Raw genomic sequence first — 26,939 nt, forward strand, 5'->3', positions numbered from 1 at the left:
TCTCTTTTGTTTTCTTATCTGTGTCATAAACATTATCACCAACCCCCAAACTTCTTTAAAGACAAAGTGGGCTAATGCCAGAAATGTAATTAACAAAATATAAGAGCTCAATTCTTGTTGGTGATAGTATTTAATTAAATAGATGGTGGAGTCATTCAGAAGTTATTATAAGACATGTAATACATTCTCCAAAAACATACATAAAATTCTCCTTCTTGCCTCAGTTTTTCAGGATGAATGGAATAGAATTCAATTTTGTTGAAAAATAGTCATTGCATATGTCTAAAATTTAAAACCATTTTCATAAAACTGTTGCTGCAGTTCATATTGAAATTATTTACCAGAAAAATAAGAATATTCACTCTCCTTGTCTTTTCCTTTTGTTTTCACTCTTTCATTGGAACCACAAGGAAATGTATGAAAACACACCATTTCTATGCAGGATGAATCTGAAATAGAAATTTTTAAAAGCTATGAAAAAGTGTAAAATACAAAATGACAGACGGACAAAGGTAAGTGCAGAGGACAGAGACTATATATATATATATATATGAGATATACAATTATGCATGAACTTGAATGAAGAAGGTTAACTATGCATAATTTTTAATTAATTATACATAATTAAAATAATTCATGTGATTGACACAAAAGTGTTTCAAATCTAGTTTAAAGATGTAAAAGGTGGCTGAGATGCATTCAAAAGCAAAAAATATTCATGTAGCTAAAAAGATTTATCGATTAACCATGTCAGTTTTTCTATATTAATGTTTAGATATAATAAAAATTCTCAGCAAAATCCCATTGTGATTGTAGCTAAATATTTTCATGAATTTTAGTCTGATAAATTATGAAAGGAATAATGGATATATAATAACATAAATTTTAGATTATGATATAAAATTTAATGTCTAACATGATGCAAATATCAAAATCATATAAATACAAGGTATGCAATAAAGCCTAAAAGCAATATAATATGAAAGATGTTAGTGCTTTCATAATATTTTATATTAAAAATCAAAATATATTATGTGAAACATTATTTTAAAGGCCAAAAAATGTGCAACATAATAATTCTTCTTTCTGAAAGGCAGGCTCCAGAGACACCTGGAGCACACTCCCCTTCTTTCTCCCAAAGTCTCTTTATTAAGGTGTTTATTTCTAAGATGAAAGAAGTTGTGTCCTAAACCAAAACCTTAACTCCCTGGGGCTACTTTTCCTTACACCATAGGGAAGTTATCAGGATTCCTGACCACTGGAGCCTGGGGAACCTAGAAACTACCTTTAACTGAGTTCCTTTGGTAAAGCTGTAACTCATGAGAGAAGGGAAGACTTGCTTGGGACAAGTAGCTGCTTACTTTGATCCACACAGAATCCCTGGTGAGGTACAGCAGTACAGAGTGACTCTCACTGGGTGGTCAGCAGTCAGATGGAAGGTTTCGTGGCTCTACTCAGAGTAGCCAGGCTCTGAAAAACAGGCTTGTGGAAGATTTCTTGGGACAACTGATCTCATTTGGATTTGTGGCTTCTGAAGACAAACTGGTTGTATCTTGCAAATAATGGCATCTCTACTATTATAGGCTAAGACTGGGCAGCAATTTTCCTTAGGAGTAAATCTGAGCATGGGCTTTTTCTCCATACAACAGAACATCTGAGGTAGATAGATGAAGAAGAGGATGGGAGTGAAACACACGAACTCATACATATGGGGAGAAAACCTTAGAAAGCTATGATATTTGAATGTTTCACCCTGCTCAGAGCAGTCCGAATTGTGTAGTGTCATTTTATATTTAAGAACTCAGGGTGTACTGGTGTTTTAAAATTTCATGTAACTACTACAACTTCAAATTCCATCTCCATAAATTCACAGTGGAATAGCTTCGGGGAAACTAATTTAATATTCTTCACTTGTTTTCTTATCTGTGTCATAAACATTATCACCAACCCCCAAACTTCTTTAAAGACAAAGTGGGCTAATGCCAGAAATGTAATTAACAAAATATAAGAGCTCAATTCTTGTTGGTGATAGTATTTAATTTTAAATAGATGGATAACAGATGCAGGAGTCATTCAGAAGTTATTATAAGACATGTAATACATTCTCCAAAAACATACATAAAATTCTCCTTCTTGCCTCAGTTTTTCAGGATGAATGGAATAGAATTCAATTTTGTTGAAAAATAGTCATTGCATATGTCTAAAATTTAAAACCATTTTCATAAAACTGTTGCTGCAGTTCATATTGAAATTATTTACCAGAAAAATAAGAATATTCACTCTCCTTGTCTTTTCCTTTTGTTTTCACTCTTTCATTGGAACCACAAGGAAATGTATGAAAACACACCATTTCTATGCAGGATGAATCTGAAATAGAAATTTTTAAAAGCTATGAAAAAGTGTAAAATACAAAATGACAGACGGACAAAGGTAAGTGCAGAGGACAGAGACTTCAAACAGTCTGTCAATGAGGGTTCAATGTACCTAGCAAGATAGTGTCATAAAATTTGATAGATGAATAGATCTTCAATACCAGTAAATGTTATTAAAGATTAATATGTGTTTAAAAAATACCATGATAAACAAACACACAGGGTCACAGCCTTCATAGATTGAGAAAGTGATCAGTTCTCCAGGGAAAGAGATGTGGAGAGCTGTGTTTCAAATGGTAATATTTTCATGAATTTTAGTCTGATAAATTATGAAAGGAATAATGGATATATAATAACATAAATTTTAGATTATGATATAAAATTTAATGTCTAACATGATGCAAATATCAAAATCATATAAATACAAGGTATGCAATAAAGCCTAAAAGCAATATAATATGAAAGATGTTAGTGCTTTCATAATATTTTATATTAAAAATCAAAATATATTATGTGAAACATTATTTTAAAGGCCAAAAAATGTGCAACATAATAATTCTTCTTTCTGAAAGGCAGGCTCCAGAGACACCTGGAGCACACTCCCCTTCTTTCTCCCAAAGTCTCTTTATTAAGGTGTTTATTTCTAAGATGAAAGAAGTTGTGTCCTAAACCAAAACCTTAACTCCCTGGGGCTACTTTTCCTTACACCATAGGGAAGTTATCAGGATTCCTTCCTTGATCCTTGATACATATTATATTAGACATGGGAGGACCCTGACTTGTTTGTAATTTCTTGGGTTTTTCTGATGCCTACATTTGCAACTCTGCATTATTTACTGACTTTAAACACTACAGGGAAAGCATATAGATTGAGAAAGTGATCAGTTCTCCAGGGAAAGAGATGTGGAGAGCTGTGTTTCAAATGGTTAGAAAAATTCCTTGATACATATTATATTAGACATGGGAGGACCCTGACTTGTTTGTAATTTCTTGGGTTTTTCTGATGCCTACATTTGCAACTCTGCATTATTTACTCACTTTAAACACTACAGGGAATTCATGAATCATATAGATTGTTAATGTTAAGAAAAAAAGTCAAACCATAGCCGTAAAGGTCAATGATATGCTTTCTGTACTTTTTTCCACCCATCCTCTCCTAACTAGAATGAGGACCTCCTTAGATATTTTTGTGTTACATAAATATCAGTACAATTATGCTTCCATTCTATATGTACATGTTTTGTTTGTGTATACATAATCTAATACTGGTAGAAAAATCAGTTATTTTATTTGTGTGTTTTTGTATCAGTTCATAGAAATATCTAAACCAAAACCTTAACTCCCTGGGGCTACTTTTCCTTACACCATAGGGAAGTTATCAGGATTCCTGACCACTGGAGCCTGGGGAACCTAGAAACTACCTTTAACTGAGTTCCTTTGGTAAAGCTGTAACTCATGAGAGAAGGGAAGACTTGCTTGGGACAAGTAGCTGCTTACTTTGATCCACACAGAATCCCTGGTGAGGTACAGCAACCTTAACTCCCTGGGGCTACTTTTCCTTACACCATAGGGAAGTTATCAGGATTCCTGACCACTGGAGCCTGGGGAACCTAGAAACTACCTTTAACTGAGTTCCTTTGGTAAAGCTGTAACTCATGAGAGAAGGGAAGACTTGCTTGGGACAAGTAGCTGCTTACTTTGATCCACACAGAATCCCTGGTGAGGTACAGCAGTACAGAGTGACTCTCACTGGGTGGTCAGCAGTCAGATGGAAGGTTTCGTGGCTCTACTCAGAGTAGCCAGGCTCTGAAAAACAGGCTTGTGGAAGATTTCTTGGGACAACTGATCTCATTTGGATTTGTGGCTTCTGAAGACAAACTGGTTGTATCTTGCAAATAATGGCATCTCTACTATTATAGGCTAAGACTGGGCAGCAATTTTCCTTAGGAGTAAATCTGAGCATGGGCTTTTTCTCCATACAACAGAACATCTGAGGTAGATAGATGAAGAAGAGGATGGGAGTGAAACACACTAGTAGTTGCTCAGTACAACACTAAAAACATTTCTACAAAAACGAAACAGATAAAACAAGAACTTTCTTTTCAACAAACTACCACCAATTGGTCTTAAAAGTTCCTCTTTAATCCAAATCTTACATCTATCTTGAATTTCTCTTGTCTAAAAATAGACTCTATGATTACTATCATTCATCTTATTTTAAATTTCCACATTGTAAGTAAGAGTGAAACTTACTTTAATGATTGGATGTTAACATTCATTTTAATCATTTTTTTTCAGTGTAATCTCTCCAATTACTCTGTATTGGGACAATATATTCACATTTGTTTAGGGAGAAAAGTAAACAGAAAGACAGATGGGTAAAGTATAAGAGAATGTTAAAAGAACTACAAATATATTAAGTGATATTACTCATCTATTTTAGAACAAAAAGGGGGAAAGTATGTAAAAGAAAGAAGCTCAAAGAATATCAACATAAACATGATTAGAGAGCAGTGTAAACCTGACAGAGTCTAGTTATGTTAAATTTCCTTCTCAGATGTTTTGGAGAAAGTCTAGTTTGGGGGAAAAGGCTTAGATTTAGAAAAACTTATTGAAGGAATATATAAATGGGGCTTTCAAACAGTATTTAAAAATTAAATTAATGGGGAAAGTATTTTTTTCAGTTTTTCAGAAATCATCCTTTCTATGGTCATCCACACAGACCATCCTATAATTAGGGTAATTCATCACTATAATTAAATAAATGTGAGATATCATATTAGTCAACATCTGCACTTAAAACTAAGTCTAACAGTAATCAGCTGTTTAATTTTATACAGGTTATTAAACACTCTTCAATCAAAAGTAAGGATAAAATTTACATGTGTTAATACATGAAATGTATTTGTTTTAAGTGACTGAAAAATCTGGAAATGTTAACTATTATCTTCTCACACAACTTTCCCGTAATCTATTTCCCTAAATTCTTATGCAGTCGAATAAGTGTAATGATTCAGAAATGACATACCCCAGACTTTCCAAAGCTACCTTGATGCATTAGCTATTGCCATTTAAGCTATTTTCACACTCAAAAGAGAATATCCATCCACTGGGACTCTGTAGTTCAAACACTGAAACTAAGCAGAACTTTTGAATGTGAAACATCAAAGACAGATTAACAGGCTATAATGTATTAAATAATTACAACAGAGTATTGAGGTCCAGTGTACTAAATATATTTCAGCCCTCACTTCATTGGACACTGACTTGAGCCTTTCTTTGCATAATCACAAAACAGTATAATCTAGGAATATAACTGTAACAGCAGAGTCTCGGGAACAATGCCAATTCTGCACTGAAAGAGAAGAAAAGAGGAAGAAAGGGAAACTACTATGGGACCCTTATGACTGTCAAAATGCTGTTATACCAATCTTAAGAACGGGATTAAGTACAATGAGCAAATCATAACATGGGGAGGAGGTGAGAATGAGACAGCATAGATGAACGAAGAGCAAAGGGAAAATTATGAACTGAACTTGAATTAGAATGCTTTAGGGGGAAATCAATAAAAAGCCAGTGCCTAAAAATGCCAGTGCTTTGACTAATCAGCATAATGAAAGGGAGTAATAAAGCCTATGTGACAAGTTATAAATTTTTCAATAATGGCTTCATCATATTAGGAAGAAATGCAAATTGTGGGGGTTGGCAGAGACGTATTAATACTACATTGACTTATTTCCTAGTATACGGTCCTCACCTCAACCTTGTTATCAACCTTAAATGTGCCTCATGAAGATGTGAATAAACCTTCTGCTTTCACAAACACTGAAAAGTTCTCTATGCTAGATTTCATAACTCAAAGCCACACTCTGTTACATGATATATCCTAAATATTGTAACTAAAATATTTTTAAAAAATCAATTATCTATTTGAAACCTCATTGTTTAATTTTTGATTGGTGTCACATTCTTCTCAATGAAAGATAATATTAAGTTTTCATAAACCTTTCTCTGGATTTGGGTATGTAAATCCTAACCTCGCATGGCAAATCTGAATTAGTCATATCACACATGAAAAACTCATAAACCAATAAAACATGTCAATGTTAATATATTGTGAAAATCCATTAAAGATTCCTGTGCAGGGTTAAGGAGATTCAGATCCCACTGCACCTCAATGAGAGCAAAATGGTTTTTGTAACTCTCAGTTCAGGAATCATCTGTGTTTTCACATGCAATCACTTTTAAGGCAGAGTGACCTTGTTTTAATACCTGACTGTCAAATAATGAGACAGTTTTTTTCTGGACATTTATATTTATTGCTTTTGCTCTATGACCCACATTTCTTTGCAGTATGGATTTCATTTTGAAGATTTCAAAACTCATAAGCTATTTTTCTATTTGCTTTAGAGGAAACATCCAAGGGGAGGAAGCGAAAACTCTTGACCCTTGTCATGTCAACCTACAATAAAACCGATGTCCATCCATCAGTCTTCATTCTCATTGGCATTCCTGGGTTGGAGGCTGCCCATACCTGGATCTCCATCCCATTTTGTGTGCTCTACCTCTTGGGCCTACTGGGAAACTGTTCACTTGTGTTTATCATCAAGACAGACTCCAACCTCCACGAGCCAATGTATCTCTTCCTCTGCATGCTGGCCATGGCTGACCTTGTTGTGTGCACTACAGCTGTTCCCAAACTACTCAGCCTCTTCTGGTTTCATGATGGAGAGATTCACTTGGAAGCCTGCCTCACTCAAGTGTTCCTGATTCACTCTTGCTCCACCATGGAGTCTGGATTCCTCCTGGCCATGGCCTTTGACCGTTACGTAGCCATTTGTGATCCACTGAGACACTCAGCTATTCTGACACACCCCGTAGTTGGAGGAATAGGACTTGCTGTTGTACTCCGGGGCACAGCACTTCTCAGTCCTCACCCTTTCCTGCTGCGCTCGCTTCCCTACTGCAGAACCAACATAATTTCCCATACCTACTGTGAGTTCATGGCCCTCATCAAGCTTGCCTGTGCTGAGACAAGAATCCGCAGAGCCTACAGCCTCATTGTTGCCTTCCTCACTGGGGGGGTGGACTTCATCCTGATCCTTTGTTCTTATGTCCTCATCCTCCACACTGTCTTCCACCTCCCATCCAAGGATGCCAGACTCAAGACCTTGGGCACCTGTGTCTCCCATGTCTGTGTCATCTTAGTGTCCTACACTCCAGCCTTCTTCTCCTTTCTCACACATAGGTTTGGGCACCAAGTGGCTCCCCACGTCCACATATTTGTGGCCAATATCTATCTTCTTGTCCCACCCATGGTGAACCCCATTATTTATGGAGTAAGAACCAAGAGAATACGAGACAGATTCCTTAAGTTTTTCTCTTTTTCAAACCCTATAAAATAAATCATTTCTGTTGGTGAATAATTTGAAAAAAATCATTAAATCTTGTTTTTAGAAGAATATTATGTATTCTTCATCAAGGTTTTATTTTGACAATAAGCTGTTTTAAGTTTTTTATAAAAAGTAACTTTTCAAAAAGAATTGTACATTTAAAAATATGTAAATGTAGTTTATCTATGCATTTCATAAATGTTTCCCAGTAAACATAGGCATTAAATATATGAAAAAATACTTAACAGATTTAACCATCAGGAAAGTACAAATGGGTGCACATATATCACTGTGGTATGATTCTTCTAATTCTTTTGGAAAATGCCCAGCAGAGGGATGCTGGGTCAAATGGAACTGCTAATCCTAGTTTTTTGAGGTATCTTCATATTGATTTCCATAGAGGTTGCATCAGTCTGCACTCCCACCAATAATAATGTAAAAACTAAAGACCTAGTTTCGATCTTCTACAGTTGGATATTCACTTCTCCCAGTGCCACTTGATAAGGAGGCTGTCTGTTCTGGGTATGCTTTTGATTTCTTTAGTGAGTATCTGATGTATGTAAATGCATGGGCCTATTCTTTGCTTCTCTATTTGCTGCTTCTTGTGACTGTTTTTATACCACTAAGATGTTGCTTTTTTTTCTTACAATGGCTCTAAAGTATACTTTGAAGTTAAGTATTGAGATGCCCCCAGCATTGTTCCTTTTGCTCAGGATTGCTTTATTTGTTTGAGGACTTGCTTATATTTGTCCATGTGAATTGTAGGACTCTTTTTTATAGTTCTGTGAAGGATGCCACTGGTATTTTGATGATAATTGTATTAAATATCCAGATAGATTTCAGTACTGTGGCTATTTTCACATTATTCATCCAATCCATGAATGTGAAAAAAATTTCTATTTTCTATTGTCTTCACTTTCTATCTATGACATTTTATAATTTTTGAATGCAGAGGACTTTAATCTCTTTGGTATTTTATTTCACTTTTCAAGTTATTGGGAATTGGATGTTTTTCCTAATTTCTTTCTCACTGGGTTCCTTCTTGGTGCATACTTTCTTTTGTACATTCATTTTGTACAGTGCTATTTTACTGAATTTGTTTACCAATTCTAAATAAATTTTGGTAGTCTTTTTGTTTTTGTATGTGCAGAATCATAACATCTGTAAACAAGAATAATTGGACTTTTTCGTTTCTAATTTTCTCCTTTTTATTTTTTAGGTATCCTGATTTCTCAGCCTAAAATTTCCAATACTATACTAACTAGGAATCAATAAATTGGACACCCTTTTTCTTTCCTAATTTCAGAAAGAAAGCTGTCAGTTTTCCTCATTCAGTGTGATATTGGCTATGGATTTTTCATATATAAGTGTTATTATGTTGAATTGTAATTCTTTTATACACAGCTTTTTCAGGATTTTTATCATGATATGTTGAATTTTATTACAGTTTTATTTTTGTTTCTATTGGGACTATAATGTGATTTTTAGCCTTGATTCTATTAAAATGATGTATTTCATTTATTAATTTGTCTGTCTTGAATCAGACCTGCATTCCTGGTTTAAAATCAACTTGCTCTGGTGTATGATATTTTAATATGCTAATGAATTAAATTTGCAACTATTTTATTGAGAATTTGTTATTATCTATATTGTGTGTGTGCGTCCTTATTGGACTTTGGTTGCAGGGCATACTGCATTTTTAGAATGAGTTTGGAAAAATTCCTTCCTTTTGTGTTTTATAACAGATTGGGTAGCTTTGATGTGAATTCTCCTCTAAAATTCTGCTAAAATATGACAATAAATCTACCCAGCACTACCCCCCATATACACACTTTAGAAAACTTTTCATTAGTGCTTATACCTCATTGCTGGTTATTGATTCAGTTAGGTTTCAAAACTTAGATCAATTTTGGTAGGTCATACACATATAAAAATTTGTTCATTTCTTCTAGTGCTTCAGATGTGTTGGCACATAGTACTTCTAAATAGTGCTTAGGAGCCAAAGGCCCTTCCTACCATCAATAAGTGCTTACAGATCCCAGGGAGAAACTGTGTGGACTAAGTGGCATGGCAGTAGGTGGATCCCAGCCAGGGCCTTGCTCCAACCCCAGAGATGTGGATAAACCCACCCACAATAAAGACATGCCCAGGAAAGAGCTGCACAGGTGCACAAGCTTTACTCAGAGGCCTACCATACCACTGGCCAAAGGCAAGGGCACACCAGGGAAAGAGCTACACAAGTGCAAAAGCAACAGCCAGAGGCTCACTCCAATACCACTGATAAATGTGTGGAGACCCTAGCCAGAAGCCTGCACAGACAACAGAAACTGGGGTACACAGCCCACAGCCAAAGGCAATCACGGACAACAGCCACATAGGGGCCCCAGGGATACACACACCTAGATACCATCCAGTTGTGCAGAGGTGCCAGCTAGAATCCTGCCCAGACAACAAGTCAGCTCAGGAGGATCCAGAAGGCCGACATTATGAACCCAGGAATTGGTGTAGTAGTGAGAAACACATTAAAGGCTGCTCATTGGCTTTCTGAGAATTAAAGACCACTGGAATGAGCAAAAAGTTGCCTCAATAAAGGCACAGAAGACCACATCTGTTGAAAAGGGAAGATGCAAAAATAGTCTCAAAACCAGACTTCCAGATCACCTAAAGTAACCCAAAGGTCAACGAGATGGAAAAATCTGATACTCAACCACCCAGACTCCCAGAGCTGGCAATGAAAGAGGACCTGGAAAAAAATAAAATCAGAAATAAATTTTTAGATGACAGCACAGATTATTCACATAGTTAAAGACATGATTAATAAATCTAAATTAACCAACCTTATCAAGGGGGTGGGCGAGGCCCAAATACATGCTATTAGGAATGAAAAGGGTGAAATTACAATGAAACCATTAGAAATACAGAGGAACATCAGTGTATACTTTGAGAAGCTGTAGACCAATAAGACAGAAAAAAACAGAAGAAATGGGGAGAATCCTAGATATGTACGAATTACCAATGTTGAATGAAGAAGACCTAAAAATTCAAAGCAACCCAATATCAATCAATGGAATTGAAAATTTAATAAAATCTTACCACCTGAGAAAAGCCTGGGTCTTGATTGCTTCACTGCTGAATTCTACAAGACATTTATAAAGAAACTACTGCCACTTCTGTTTAAACGGTTCAATGAAATTGAGAGGAGAGCAATCCTCGCAAAATCATTCCTGGAAGCAGGCATCGCCAAGATCCCCAAAGCAGAGAAAGACCCAACCAAAAAAAAGAGAACTAAAGGCCAATCTCATTAATAAACATAGATACAAATATCCTTAATCAGATACTTGCAAACAGGATGCAGAAGACCATCATGAAGATTATATAACCTTACCAAGGTGGGACTCATCCCAGGGATTCAGGGATGGTTCAACATATACAAATCATGACATGTATTACATTATATTAATAGAACCAAGGATAAAAATCAAATGATCATCTCAATAGTCTCAGAAAAAGCATTTGACAAAATTCAGCATGCATTCATGATAAAAACCCTACAAAATACAAGAATAGACAGTCTCTACCTCAATCTGATAAAAGCCACCTATAAAAAACCAACAGCCAATACCTTACTAAATGATCTAAACTGAAATCCTTCAAATCAAATCAGGAATAAGACAAGGATATCCACTGTCACCACTCCTGTTCAACATAGCTCTGGAAGCATTGGCCGCAGCAATTAAACGGAGAAAGAAAGGAATAAAGATAGGAAATGAAGAAGTCAAATTGTCGGGATTTGCAGATCACATGAAATGTTATATAGAAGGCCCCAAGAACTCCACCAAAAGCCTTCTAGACTTAAGAACCAAATTCAGAAAAGTAGCTGGATATAAGGTCAATACACAAAAATCAGTAGCTTTTCTGTACACAAAAAACAAACACAGAGAGAAATTGGGCAATCAATTACTTTCAGAATAGCATCAAAAATTTGAAATACCTATGAATCAACCTAACAAAAGAAATCAAAGACCTTTACTCTGAAAAGTACAGCATTCTGAAAAAAGATTGAAGAGGATATCAGAAAATGGAAAGACACCCCTTTCTCTTAGGTAGGAAGCATCAACATAGTAAAAATGTTCATACTTCCAAAACTGCTACATAGATTCAATGCAATCTCAATTGATGTCCCAGAAGCATAATTCACAGACCTTAGAAAACAACCCAAAATTTCGTTTGGAACAAAAAGAGACATAGAATAGCAAAAGCAATTTTAGGCAATAAAGACAAAGTAGGGAGTATTACAATGCACAACTTGAAAATATTACAAATCTACTGTGATAAAAACAGCATGATACTGGCAAAGAAACAGACCTGAGGACCAGTGGAGCAGATTAGAAGATACAGAAAGAACATACTCAGCCACCTTATTTTCAGCCAAGGAACCAAACACCACCACTGGAGGAAAGATAGCCTCTTTAATAAATGGTGTTGAAAAAACTGGGTTTCAATTTGCCAAAGATTAAAATTAGACATATATCTCTAGCCATAAACTAAACTAAAATTGAAATGGATTAAAATCTAAATATTAAAACACTAAACAATACAGAGACTAGAAGAGAAGTTAGGCAGAAATTTTGAAGAAGTTCTTATAGGAAAAGATTTTATGAACAAAACCTCAGTTGCCAGTGAACTAGCACAATCAACAAGTTGAATGTCTTCTGATTAAAAAGCTGCACAGGCGTTCTCACCATCTTCAGCACAAGAGGGTGTTCTCAGCCCGGCCCTCCACTGAAGTGTTCCAGCTATCTTTAGCACAGGAGGACCTGCTTGGCTGGGCCCTCCCCTGCTGGCGCTGCTGCCACCATCTTCAGCACCTGAAAGGTAGCCGTGCAGGCACCCCTAACCCTTCAACCTCCCCCCTCACACTTTTAGACCTCCTGATTGTGCCAGTCTTTGGACCTACTCTGTAGAGGCAGAGGTGGTCATAAAGAGAATTTTCTGGCACTTTTAACTTTGAACATCTTTAAAGAAGGGGTGGGGAAACTTATAGTAGAACTGAGTGGAGTTCAACACTTCAGGAGGTTGGGGAACTCAGTCTGGGCCTTGCAGCTCTTGCTCAGGCTCCATCCTGGGGTTCTGCCACTAGATGAGATCAGGGACTGGGCTCTGCACATAGCAGCACATATTGTTTTTTATGACAGCGGTGATATAGTCTGAAAGAGGCCCTTCAAACTCAGTTTTGTTTCTTTCTCTTTTTTATTCCACTCTGCAAATTCTTTTTTTTCCTTTTTTTTCTTTTCCTTTTCTGTCTTCTTTCACCAACTCAGTCTCTTACTGCACTATAGTATCCCTCATCTCCCTTTCTGTTTTTGCTCTTGTGTTAACTCAGATTTCTTCTTTTATTATTTTTTCTCTTTTTTTATGTTCTTTGCTTATGTTATTCTACCTCAGTCAAGGGTTATCATACTTCTATTTTGTTTTTTCTTTTTGAATTTAACAGTTTCCTCATGATTGTGTGGTAATTCTGCATCTTCTAGGTTCATGTGAAACCTTTTCTAATTCTTTTATTTATCTACTCTTCTTGTCCTAACTCTGTCTTAAGCCCCCATTCTAAATGGTAAATATCCTTGTTGAAAAGTCTATTCACTGTAAGCATATTTTGGATTGCTTCTTGATTTTAATTTAATTCATATGGTTTGAAAGTGATAGACTGATGAATACCATAAGTGGTCAATTTGCAAATTGTGCTTCATTATATTGTGGTGCTGATTGTATCATTAGGATAAAGGATTGTGATTGATTCAATGAGCTGTTTTCTTTGGTATTATGAAAATGAGAATGTCTTTGAGTCATTAGAGACCCATGGGCTGCAACCCAACTATATCAGGAATATTTAAGTAATAACCTAAAGGATAAATGAAGGATAACCCAACAACAATAGCAAAAATGAGAACATGCTTAAGCAAGATACAGGGACAGACTTCTGGTTCACCGATGGCAAATAGGAGGGCAAATGAGGATGAAAAGTCTGACAGTGAATCATCAGGACACCCTGAACTCTAAGCACAGGAAGTAACAAAACTGATCAATCAGGCTCTAGAGAAATTTAAAACAGAGGTAATTTCCCAGATAATCCTAGAGATGATGAGCAAAATTCAAGTTATGATTTGAGACTCTAGAACAGAAACTGAGAGGAAAATAGATGAGCTCAGGACCATGAGAGAAGCCATGAATGCCCATCATAAGAAAGCATTGGAAACAACAAATGTCCAATAAAAGAAAGAAATGGAATCTGTTGGACAGGTTCCAACAGATATCCAGGAGATTAAATACTCCATTGAGGGGCCGGGTATTTAGCTCAGCAGTTTGGTGGCCTGCCTTGCAAGAGCAAGGACCTGAGTTCGATCCCCTGTACCAAAAAAAAACAAAAACAAAAAAACTTCATTGAGAGTGTTCACAAAAGAATAAACGAGTCAGAAGATAGAATCTCAGATATAGAAGATAAAATTGCTGTCAGTGACCATGAAAAGTGAGGTCTCTTAAAAACTGTAGGGGATCATGAGAAATTGATACAACTCTTTGACGATATAAAGAAGAATAACATAAGACTGATAGGAATTCAAGAAGTAGCAGGAGAAAATGCAAATGACTTAAAAAAGCTGTTCACAGAATTAATTATAGAAAACTTCCCAAACAGAGGAGAAGAATTTGACATACAGGTAAGTGAGGCATGTAGGACTCCAATTAGCTGTGATAAAAAAAAAAAAAAATCTGCCCCTAGACATATAATAATCAAGATCCCAGAAACCCAAAAGAAGAACAAAATACTACAATCAGTAAGAGACAAGAAACAAATTACATGCAAAGGAAAGCCCATCAGAATCACAGCAGACTTTTCAGTACAAACCCTTAGGTTAAGGAGAGCCTGGAATGAGACATTTCAAGTACTAAAAGAAAACAACCTCCAACTTAGACTGATGTATCCTGTAAAACTTTCTTTCAAAAATAAAGGGGAAAATAAGATATTTCCAAGATAAAGAACACCTGAGAAACTTTATGAATACCAAACCAGCACTACAATGAATTCTAAACAATACCCTAGAAAAAGACAATGAAGGTAACAGTACAGTGAGACCTAACAGAGCAAATCAAATAGGCAAGCCAAGAAACTAAAAGGAGAAGGCATAAAAAACATAACAATAATAAGTTAGTACATATCAGTTATAACCAGAAATATCAATGACCTCCCTTCACCAATCAAGAGAAATCGACCAACAGTATGGATTAAGAAGTAAAATCCAGTAATATGTTGTATACAAGACATGTTTAGTGCAAAAAGAAGCCCATAGACTGAAAGTGAAAAGACAGAAAGCTTCTTCATGTAACAGGAGCCCAGAAAAAAAGCAGAGGTAGCAAGCTTATTCACAGACAAAGTAAGTTTCAAACCTAAACTGATTGTAAGAGACAAAGAACTTCACTACATCCTTGTGAAGGGAACAATTCAAGAGGAAGAGACAACAAATAATTTATTTTTAATTTATTGAGTATGTCAGAACGTACATATGCTTTTTTTTCCCTCTTTTCTTCTTATTTTCTTTTTCTTCCTCTGATGCTGGGGATTAAACTCAGCACATTGTTCTGGCTAGGCAGGTGCAGCCCTACTGAGCTAAAGCTCAGGCTTTACATTTCATATTTTTAAAATTTATCAACACATTAATCCTTGTCTTTATATGTTGGTCTACCAAACTGATGTTATTTTGGTTCTCATTTTCTTTGCTTTCTTATTTGAGAATTTATGAAATTTGTATATATGAGTAGTATGAAAAGTATTAATGTCCATTTGTCATTTTGCTCTTTCATCTCTGCTTCCTATAAACTTCCTTTTCTGTCACTACAGCTTGTTTGTTTGGAAATTTGTTAAGACAAATGTTGTTATGTTATCAGTGTGTCTTTGTACATATTTTCTACTGTTGACGGATATTAATTTTTAAGTAAATTTTATTATAACTATACTTAAATAAATCACTAACATTATTAGTATCTGGCACATATTACAAATTCTCCAACTCCCTCAAAGATATTTGGTTTTTCTCAAATCACACAAATCACCAACATTCCACATATCAATGCACTGTTTTATTATACCAAAGTATATATTGTATTGTAGAAAACATGCATTGTGTATATGTGGGGGATATGTTTTTACATATACGTATCACAGAAAGGCAGACTATGGGTTAGGTATACAATGGGTAAGGTGAGCAGGACTGGGTGAATTACAGTACAATTACACAACAATGCCTGCCAACACTCAGAGGGTCCAAGGGTTGTGTAATGCAATGGCACAGAGATGGCCACATAGCTGTCAAAAGCCATGACCAGCAGGACTGCAGACTCCATTCCCATGAAGGTGTGTATCAGAAACATCTGGGTGACACAGGATCCAAAACGGATTTCATGTGCCTCAAACCACAAGATACCTAACATTCAAGGCACTGAGGATGTGGAAAGTGCTAGATGTATAGCTGATAGGATGGTGAGAAAATAGAACATAGGGTCCCTCAGAGTATTGTCAGACCAGAGGACCAGTAAAACTGTAGTACTGCTCAGAAGAGCCAGTAAGTAAACAGAGCAGAAAGGCAGGGAAATCCATCCATGGAGAGCCTACAGTACTGCGATGCCGACAAGGAAAAAGTTGTCTGTGTGGAAAGTGGTAGTGTTTGTGTGGATCACCTTGACACGGATGAGAAAAGAAGCAGTGGACCAACACCAGAAGGAAAATTAAGACTTAGAAACACTTAGGGTAAAACTTCTCCATTTAGCATACTTTCTACTTGTACTTTTCTTACATAAATAATGCAGAATTTAAATCCCAAATGAATAAGCAGAGATTGAACACTTCAAGTTGAATGAAAACTGACTTTATAGTAGGATTGGGACAAGAAAATATGCATTTTTGACTACTCATGCAAAACCTAGAATTAATTTTAAACAACACAAATCATATATTTAGATGGCAATCTCAGGTTCCCCTTGACAATGTAGCAAACCTCACTTTAGCACTTCAGCATGTGACATCATAGAAACACATAGCAGTGGCTGCCTGGAGAGCATGACTCCAGATACAAACTGGCAGTGTACCTGTAGATAGGGAAAAGCCGGCAATGTGGCAGAGTTTCCTGTGTTAATGATGTTTTGATCTCTGTGTGGGTGCGTATTTTAAAAATCTTCCCCCAAATTTAGTGTGCTACACTAATTCCTTCTGCACATGTCCACTCTCATAAGCTCCAACAGATACGCTGTAGGAAGCCTTTGATATAAATCATTTGTCCAAAGTTGGGAAACAATGCTCATAGAAATCAGAGAGAGAAAAAAACCACACATTTCTTTATTACAGGCATTCTGGTTGAAATGTAACGAATAAGGAAGTACCAATGTTATGTTGGCTGCCATACTTTCTGAAATATCCAAGAATTTTCAACAATTATACTCTTCACTCAGTGGGGAAACTAAGGGTTGTTAAAAGGAGAAAAATTCAGAGACATAAAGAAAAGATAATAATGGCAGTCAACACTCAGAAATACATTTTTCTAACTAATTTCATTTTATTTGTCGTCTTTCTTCCCTTTCTTCTCCCTTCCTCCCTTCTTTCCTTCCACTGACTTTTTCATAATTAAAAAAAAAACAGAATAGACTAAAGGAAAAAGAAGAAAGATAGACTGGTATAGAATGGAAGAGATGGAGGAAAGAAAAGATGAAAAAGAAAGGAGTGAAAAAGAAATGTTGGAACAATGCAGAATGACCGCTGTTAACACACCCAAGAACTGTACTTTATTCCTAATTATTTTACAATAGAGATTTCTGCATCTGGTAAGCCCCATGAGACTGTGTATAAAATTCATCTCCAGTGTTTGTATTTCCCTTTCTTTTTGGAATCAACTTCGTTAGTCTGCACTTACCTTTGGTCCTCTGCTAGCCTTACTAGTTATGTCTTCATCATAGAAGACTAAACCCCAGCACAAAATTATTAGGAGGAATAGAGATTACTACTTATACAACATTGAATGCCCTCCATAGATGGTTATTTCAACAATGTAAGTGCCCTAGTCTAGTATAGTAAAGACTTCTTCCTATCAGGGTATCTTTCTACAGTGGTGACTGGAGAACAGTTGTTATTTAGGAAGTCAGCTGTACCCTGTTCCTTAAATGTTCAACAGAAGTCCACGCGTACTGTCTATTTATTTCAACAGGTTTATGGGATGCTCACCTCCAGCAAGGGACAACACTAGCAAGCTCTCCTGTGTCTCCAAAAGGGAAGAGTGTTTTACATCAGTACTTTGAGACCTGGGAGACCTGTCTGAATTAAAGGTAATTAAATCTTTCTACCAGTTCTAATGAGGACTAAAGACTCAGAATCTCTGGGGAAAATTTTTTTACTAAGGCAGGAGCAGATGCACTAATGTAGAGGCAGACACCTCCCTATTCCTTAGCCCCTGTACACTGAAAATGTCACTTGGAATTCAAAGATACAAAAATAATAGTAACAGAACATGCATATGAGATGAACAGAATCTCTTTTTGGGTAAATTTTGTAGAGTAATTTTCTAAGAAATTATAATTTGCAGATTTACGGTGTTAATTATCAATTATATCTCCTAGTAGCAGGTTTAGAATTCACCAGATATTTACTAAGTTACTATGAACATCTATAAAACATAGCCTCTCATTTCTTTTCCATACACTACTCAAAAAACTGACTTTAAATGTAGGTTAATAAAAATAGGCTGGGGATTTAGCTCAGGGGTTCCATCACCTGCCTCGCAAGCACAAGGACCAGAATTCGATCCCTGGCACCAGTAAGTAAATAAACAAATTAATGCATAAATACACAAACAAAAAAATAGAATAGCTGCTATGTATTTACAAAGAAAGAAAAAAATGTTTTCTTGTCCAACCTAAAAACTAGTCACTCAATACACATGTTTGCTGGTAATGATTCAAAATAAAAGTTAAATGACATTAATTAATTATAGAAAGTAAACAATATCATTAAGCAATATACATGCCTTGATTTATAAACAGATTAATAGAAAGACAATGAGAGAAGAAAAGTAAGGAATTCTGCATTATTGTCATTAATATAAATCCTTAGTCATCTTACAGGAAATTAATATATCTAACTTGATGATAATGGCTTAGTACCTAGAAAGAAATTCATCACAAAGTGTTTTGGAATTAAATGACAGAATCTTGACAGAAGTATTGAAAGTAGATATTGCCAAGTAATAGAATTGGAGAATGGATTTGGGAGATTAAAAATTACTATTCTATTCATTGTTCCTCTCACTGTGATATTTTCGAGTATAATTTATGTGATGAAGTTATTAAATTTGAAAAATGGAGAGTTTGTTGAGGCATTTAGCACTCTACATTTCCAGAATAAATTAAGGTAAAAGCAAATCTAGTTTCTTTTAATTTTGGATATTTAGGAAAATTTTATTCTAAATTGAGCTTCTCCTACTTACTGATACATGAGCAACGTGATGTAGTACCTTCTTAATACATACATTTCTTGCACTATATCTTTGTTCCTAACACCTTAAAACATTTATCTTCCATAATTAGTTTGACTTTGAGAAAGAGCAGAATGGCCATATCACACCTCGTTCCTGAACACCTTTTTGAAGCGTCCTAAATTTCCCGCAAATGTAAAATGTTTACAGAAATTTCTGACCAACAAAATCGTAACAATGTATCTGCACCCACTCATTCACAGGGTCTGGCACTGTGAAACTTTTGGCTCTTTTCCCCAAAGGCAAAAGAGCTGTGAAAGGTAAAGGTTTTTAAGCAATTCAGGATGTAGAGTCAGGCACAACAGCACAACTAAAGATACTTGCAAAAGAGGAATTCTTTTTTTATTATTTTCTTTCTTTTTTTTTATTTTTTTGAGACAGGGTCTCACTAGTTGAGACTGACCTGGAACTCACTTTGTAGCCCAGGCTGGTCTCGAACTCACAGTGATCCTCCTGCCTCAGCCTCCCTTTTTGAAGCTTTTTGAAGTGGGATTAAAGGCACGCGACACCATGCCGGACAGGCAGCTATTCATGTTTATAATATTGTTCATAAGCACAGAAATAAGTATAAATATACAGTACATCTCTCAGCCACATTATCTTGGACCAAGGGACCAAATATATTCATGGGGAAAAGAACCTCTTTAATAAAGTGCTGCTGAAAGAACTGGCTTTCCACAGGGAGGCTTGGTAATTAAAACAGAGAAAAATATGGAAACATCCAGTATAAAGATAATTGGCTGGATTTATGCCGGACAGGCAGCTATTCATGTTTATAATATTGTTCATAAGCACAGAAATAAGTATAAATACAGTACATCTCTCACCCACATTATCTTGGACCAAGGGACCAAATATATTCATGGGGAAAAAAAACCCTCTTCCATAAAGTGGTGCTGAAAGAAGTGGCTTTCCACAGGGAGGCTTGGTAATTAAAACAGAGAAAAATATGGAAACATCCAGTAGAAAGATAATTGGCTGGATTGTGTGCAAACACATAGCCTATTTTCTCAATCCTCTTTTTAATTTACAATCAGCCATCAAAAATAAGATACAAGGATGCCTATGAGATATTATCGCCATATATATTGGATACCAAAGTTTAGGCTATTACTTTCTGTACTCAATAGGGTACATAAAAAAGGAAACAGAAGCAAATAATAATTTCTGTCAAACATATTTAAGTGTATATAATATAATGTGTTTCTCTGCTGACAAGTTCAATTTAATATGTATTAAATGTTATTGCTTTTCAATTATTTATGTGATAGTATTTTCTTCATCCGATCATAGATCTGCTTGGTTCTTACCCCATATATGACAGGGTTGAGCATTGGTGGGACTACTACATATAGATTGGCCAGGAGTATGTGGAGATAGCGGGGTACGTTTCTGCCAAATCGATGCGTCATGAAAGAAAAGAGTGCAGGTGTATAGAAGGCCAGGATGACACACACGTGAGACCCACACGTGCTGAGGGACTTGAGTCGGGCGTCCCGAGATGGCAGACGGAAAACAGCACAGAGTATCTGAACGTACGACAGGGTAATTGCTATAATGTCAAAAACCAGGATCGAAATAGCACCCAAGCCGTAAATGATATTGATCTTGATACAGGCGCAAGACAGACGAGCGAGACCCATGTGCTCACAGTAGGTGTGGGGAATGACATGATTCCCACAGAAGGGCAGGCGTAGTATGAGAAAGACAAACGGGAAAACAGAAGCAAATGACCTCACTAAGACACCAAAACCAATCAGTGCCACGACCTTGTTGGTGAGAATGGTGCTATAGCGAAGCGGGTTGCAGATGGCCACATAGCGGTCATAAGCCATCGCCAAGAGGACTGCTGACTCCATGCCAGTGAAGTTGTGGATGAAAAACATCTGGATGAGACAGGCATCAAAAATTATCTCTCTGAAGCTAAACCAGAAGATTCCAAGCATCTTTGGGATGGTAGCTGTTGAGAGGCCCAAGTCAATTGTAGCTAACATCGCCAGGAAGTAGAACATGGGTTGATGCAAAGTCCTCTCAGCCCTGATCACAAACAGGATAGTAAAGTTTCCTACAAGTGCAATCATGTACACAGCAAAAAAAGGAAAGCCAATCCAGAGGTGAAGAGTTTCAAGTCCTGGAATCCCCAGCAGCAAGAAAGTGGAGGGATGAAACTGGGTGTCATTGGGAAGGATCATCCTGCTTGGTGACACCTGAGCCCACGTCCTTACAAATGTATGCTTATCAACCTGTGGGCCACCAAGTAAAAGTCAGTAGAGTTGAAATCGTAAAGAAAAAGAAGACTGTTATTCCACTGTGTGTATCTATTCTTAAAACTATCAGAAATACAACGTGTAAAGAGCACTGTGGAAAAGCACATTCTGAATGAGAAGGCTCTGAAGGAAGTTATGCTGTGAAATTTTTAAAAATTAAGAAGTGCAGGGCTGGAGATTTAGTTCAGTGGCACTGCCCTTGCCTCACAAGCACAAGGTCCCGAGTTTGATCCCCAGTACCAGAAAAAAAAATTAAGAAGTATATAAGGGAGCCACGGAGACACACACTCCTAATCCAAGCACAATGAGAAACTGAGGATTGCAAACTAGATAGAGCTCAGCCTGGGCAGTTTAACAATTTAGAAAAACCCTATCTCAAAACAAAACATACATACATGGCTGGGGATATAGACAAGTGTGAAGATCCTGTGTTCAACCCCCAGTAACACAACATACACACACATACAAAGTTGTACATTGTTCATCTTTGATATATTATTAATCTTTGTTTATATTCGCCTTTGTTAGGCTCTTTCTTCTCCATTAATTTGCCATAGTTTTATAGTTGCCCTTGTGCAGATGTTACCTCAATACCTACTCCACTAGTTATATACTCTGATCATCACCAGCACAATTTACTTTCGTTCTGGCAGACAGACGAATTCGCCAGGCCATCCAGGAAATCATTTCTATTTATTCCACTTAGCTAGATGGTAACACAATGTGTTGTACAAGTAAAATTAGTGAAGATAAGTTTAAAAATAAAATATTCAACATTAAAAGTCATGTAAATGAAGAAAACTGACCCAATTTGTAATATTAATTTGGGATTATTATAAAATAATGAAGTAACATTTACTGAGGCACTGCCTGCTGTATGTGAAATTCAATGCAGAACCTGTGCAACATCATAGGTGATTTTTATAAACACCTACAGGAAAGCATTTTGAATACATTTTGTAAAGGAATGGACCTCAAAGACTTCAAAAACTCATCAAATCGTTGAAGGGCACATGTTTACAATGCAAGGGGAAAGTACACAGGTTTTTGTGTATAGTGAATGCTAGGAAAAGAGTGGCCATAAGGAAAATAAAAATCATAAATTTACCCATGGCATAAATAAGAACACATTCCATGCACATATATTTACAGATATAATCTCCTTAAAATCCACATCCATCTAAATTAGATACTTCACTGTCTATATTTTAAATTCTAGGGGTGAAAAGTAGGATACTTTCAGGCATGGAAACATTTTTGTATGATTTATCAATGTAAGCGACAATGGCAGATGGTGCATTAAATAAATTTTCCTCTATTTCTAAGCAACATCTATGTAAAACAGGAATGTAGTCAAAGAGTTTGAGAAAGCAATAAACGTACTTTCCTTTTTTGAGCATACCCAGGATAGAGTCTAGCAAAACAGAAAACTATTTTAACTAATAGCTACTGGGCTGATATTTAAAAACTTATTTCAGCTAATATATAAATGTTAATTAGTATATGCATATTAACAAGGCACCAATAATAAAAGGAAAATATGCTACATTATGCTACACTTCATTCCTTTAAAAAAGAGGGTTAGTATTTTATTTTGATTTATAACTAAAATAGAAAAATTGCATAACTTAATGCAGATAGGTTTATAAGTATACAGTGATTTGAACCCTGTTTAGCAATAATTGAAGGACATATATAAAACAATGAAATTGTATAGTTTTCAGTATTACATCAATACCATTCAGTTGACTGATTATGTTAAAAATACTATCAGCATCTCCCTTCCCCAGCCATACTTTTTTAAAAAATTTAATTGATCCTACTTTTTAAAATCAATCATTTGTCTCTCTTATGACAAGACTTTTTCAAACCATTTTTATTAATTTGATTGATTGCAGCCTGACTTTCCTCAATACAGAGAAGCATGAGTTCTGTGGTCAGTCTAGTATGTGCTTCATGATTGCGGTCAAAAGGAAGGAAGTCAGCACTGTTGGCCATGTTACACTCCACAGCTATCTTAACATTTTTCTGTCTCATTTTCATCTATAAGGAGAAGGTGAAGATAAATGATCCTACAAATGTCATTGGATTTCAACAACTATTTTAAGATACTCTAAACCATATTCCAAAGTTTCCATGTTATACATTATTTTTTAGATATAAGCAGATTGATTTTTGTAAAATTTACATTAAATAGATTCTGGGTATAATCCAAATGGTTTCAGTAGTGTTATGTGACAATTCCTAGCCATATTTCTTATTCATTATTTAAGCTTCATCTTTAGACTTCTTCCCTCAAAGTTTCTTCTTTGCTTCTGCTGTGCCTCTACCCCTATGTTCTATGGAAGCACCTGTGAAAAGAGAAACAAAAAATACTCACCAGATTGAGCCCAGGATAGAATCCTGTCTCTGTTTTTCTCAACCCATCTTGTCCACTATTTATGAGGCTACTCACTATTGGCTGAAAGGCACTTGCAACAGAAAATCCTCTAGAGGTGATTTTTTGAAGCACGCAAAGTCTCTGAGGAGTCTACTTTCTAATGTGGTCTTGACTCAGGAAGGCAGCAAAATTAAGGGGCCCACATGGCTAATGCAACAAAGGGGCTTGTAGGTCAGCAAGATGGCAAAACAGAAATACTCAGCCTCCATTCCCCTCACAAACACTAATTTAGTAACCAATGAAAATTATTTTGTGACAGCTCTGCCATTCAGATGAGAGGTTTCAGCAACCTGGTGGAGCAAGAATGAAAAAAGGCACATTGAAAATTTTAAATAAGAAAGCTCCACTTATCCATGTGCCACAAGATAGATCCTTCTGCTCACTGACAGGACAAATTACTCAGCCTTGGCATCCTCTCTGTGAAGGAAGAAGGCACAGAAGACAGGTGACACACACATGTACAATGGAGCACCGTCAACCTTATAAAGTAGTAAATTCTGTCATTTATAACAACATAGATACCTAAGTGATATGAACATAATCTCAGCACAGAACGACAAATATATCAGGATCTTATATATGTAAATTAAAAAGCAATTGTTGAACTCAAGAGACTGGAGGCCGAGGAGACTGGAAAGAAATGAACAGGGACAAAAATTTTAGCTAGGCAAAGAAATAAGCTCAAGAATTCTATGTTCTACGATGGCAACTCTACTTAATAACCCTATACAATTTACTCGAAAGGTGCTTTAAAAAGCATGTTAAAAAATTCTTCTGCTAGTATGCAGAACCTGCCTTAGTCACAGGTATGACATTTGTCATGGCTTGGAAACACACACCAGAGAGCTAGATATTTTCCTGACTGGTTAGTATGAATGGAAATGCATTTGGTTTTCAGCTTTATCCAAATGCTCCACATTAGCCTACTAGACTACACTAGATTTTATTGTCTGATATCTCACGAATTCACCAGTTTAGAAATTTCTTTCACCAGTGAAATATCTTTTTCAACAAATTCAGTTTAAGGATCTAATCAGGTTTTATTACTAATTCATGAATCAAGGATAATCCTATCTCAAAATACAGGGTTCTATATGATAGAGGACAGAACTAATGGTTTTTGTTGAATGGATTGAGCAGGAACAAGGACATCAAATAATACAAAAAAGAGATTGACTAATTCCAGATTACTTTTCTTGTGAAGTTTAAAACAAAGAAGAATTCTTTCTCTTGCTGACGGAGGTTGAGCTGTCTCTTTCTGATTAGTTCCTGTGATATCTCCTATTTGAGGAGAAACTGGTCTGTTTGAGGAGTGTCCTATCTGATTCCCTTTGATTACATGTCACTTTGCTTAAGTGAATCATTTCTGGCTTTTTCTAGTCTAGTAGCCCCTACAGCGGGAGCTCAATATGAAATAATATTCTCCCTCAAATTTTAGTTAGCACATATTTTCTGTAACTGTATGACACATTACAGATGTGACTTCAGCATTTTCCACACAAGCCTCCTAATGAATATATGAATAGCCAAACTTTTTATTTTGTTGAGGGGGGCTGTATTTATTCATTAGCACTGAATTCATAACCATAACTCCTGTCGGCTGAAGACTGAAAGTCACTTTCCTCATTAGGGGTATAACAATCCTTTGCCACTTCAGACATTTCACAGCACCTCAGCACTAAACTTGTGAGCCACTCTTTATAGGGGGATCATTATGAAAGAGAGAGCAAAAGAGACAGAGAGAGAGAGAGAGAGAGAGAGAGAGAGAGAGAGGTATAGCACTGAAAAGAGCAAAAAGGACATGTGTTTCTGCCAGCTGAAACTACAACTCAGAACATTATTTTGTTTAACCTCATCTGTGAATGTAAAAGTCAGACAGTTCAAGTTTTTGGCAGCTTTTTGCATGTGGCCAGTGAATGATCATGAATATTGACTTGGAGCTGCAAGTACATTTTAAAGATTAGACAAATTTGCCATTTGGAATCATGAGAACCAATCATATGTGCAGTTTATATGAAATATATGAGATATGGAACCTCTAATCCCAGCTCTTTGAGGTATCTCCGTACTGATTTCCATAGTGGTTGCACCAGTCTGCACTCCCACCAACAATGGAGAAGGGTTCCTTTCTCCCCACAACCCTGCCAACATTTGCTATTGGTTGACTTCTTGATAGCAGCCATTCTTTGTGGGATGAGGTGGAATCTCAGGGCAGGGAGGAAGGGGTGAAGGGAGGGCAGGGGCAAGAGGAAAAAAATTGAGAAACACTACCTGTCATGTAAAGGTGCAAGATCCCAATGATGAATGCAACTGTGTTGTATACCTAAAATATACTAATAAACTCAATGAAATATATATATATATATATATATATATGAGATATATAATTATGCATTAACGTGAATGAAGAAGGTTAACTGTGCATAATTTTTACTTAATTATACATAATTAAAATAATTCATGTTATTGACAGAAAAGTGTTTCAAATCTAGTTTAAAGATCTAAAAGGTGGCTGAGATACATTCAAAAGCAAAAACTAATCATGTAGCTAAAAAGATTTATCAATTAACCATGTCAGTTTTTCTATATTAACGTTTACATATAATAAAATTCTCAGCAAAATCCCATTGTGATTGTAGCTAAATATTTTTATAAATTTTAGTCTGATAAATTATGAAAGGAATAATGGATATATAATAACATAAAACAGATTATGATAGAAAATTTGATGTCTAGCATGATGCAAATATTCAAAATCATATAAATACAACATATACAGTAAGGCCTAAAAACAATATAATATGAAAGATGTTAGTGCTTTCATAATATTTTATATTAAAAATCAAAATATATTATGTGAAACATAATTTTAAAGGCCAAAAAATGTGAGACATAAAAAT

General features: G+C 35.9%; 2 protein-coding genes and 2 pseudogenes across 2 annotated transcripts; 1 reads left to right on the plus strand and 3 right to left on the minus strand.

Moving 5' to 3' along the window:
* Nucleotides 1-6,416, minus strand: part of LOC109117850 — a 15,342-nt pseudogene extending 8,926 nt beyond the window's left edge.
* Nucleotides 6,417-6,808: 392 nt separating this feature from the next.
* LOC104857878 (olfactory receptor 52D1) lies at nucleotides 6,809-9,006 on the plus strand. Its single transcript, XM_010617948.3, has 2 exons — nucleotides 6,809-7,746; nucleotides 8,985-9,006. The coding sequence occupies exons 1-2, from the start codon at nucleotides 6,827-6,829 to the stop codon at nucleotides 9,004-9,006; spliced, it is 942 nt and encodes a 313-aa protein (XP_010616250.2). The 5' UTR covers nucleotides 6,809-6,826.
* Nucleotides 9,007-15,961: 6,955 nt separating this feature from the next.
* On the minus strand, nucleotides 15,962-17,212 carry LOC109117849 (annotated as a pseudogene).
* Nucleotides 17,213-20,588: 3,376 nt separating this feature from the next.
* On the minus strand, nucleotides 20,589-21,524 carry LOC104857877 (olfactory receptor 52E2). Its single transcript, XM_010617947.1, has one exon. The coding sequence runs from the start codon at nucleotides 21,522-21,524 to the stop codon at nucleotides 20,589-20,591; it is 936 nt and encodes a 311-aa protein (XP_010616249.1).
* Nucleotides 21,525-26,939: the final 5,415 nt, after the last annotated feature.

Source organism: Fukomys damarensis, unplaced genomic scaffold (assembly GCF_012274545.1).
Source record: "Fukomys damarensis isolate Sample0158 unplaced genomic scaffold, DMR_v1.0_HiC HiC_scaffold_16, whole genome shotgun sequence".
Classification (NCBI taxonomy): Eukaryota; Metazoa; Chordata; class Mammalia; order Rodentia; family Bathyergidae; genus Fukomys; species Fukomys damarensis.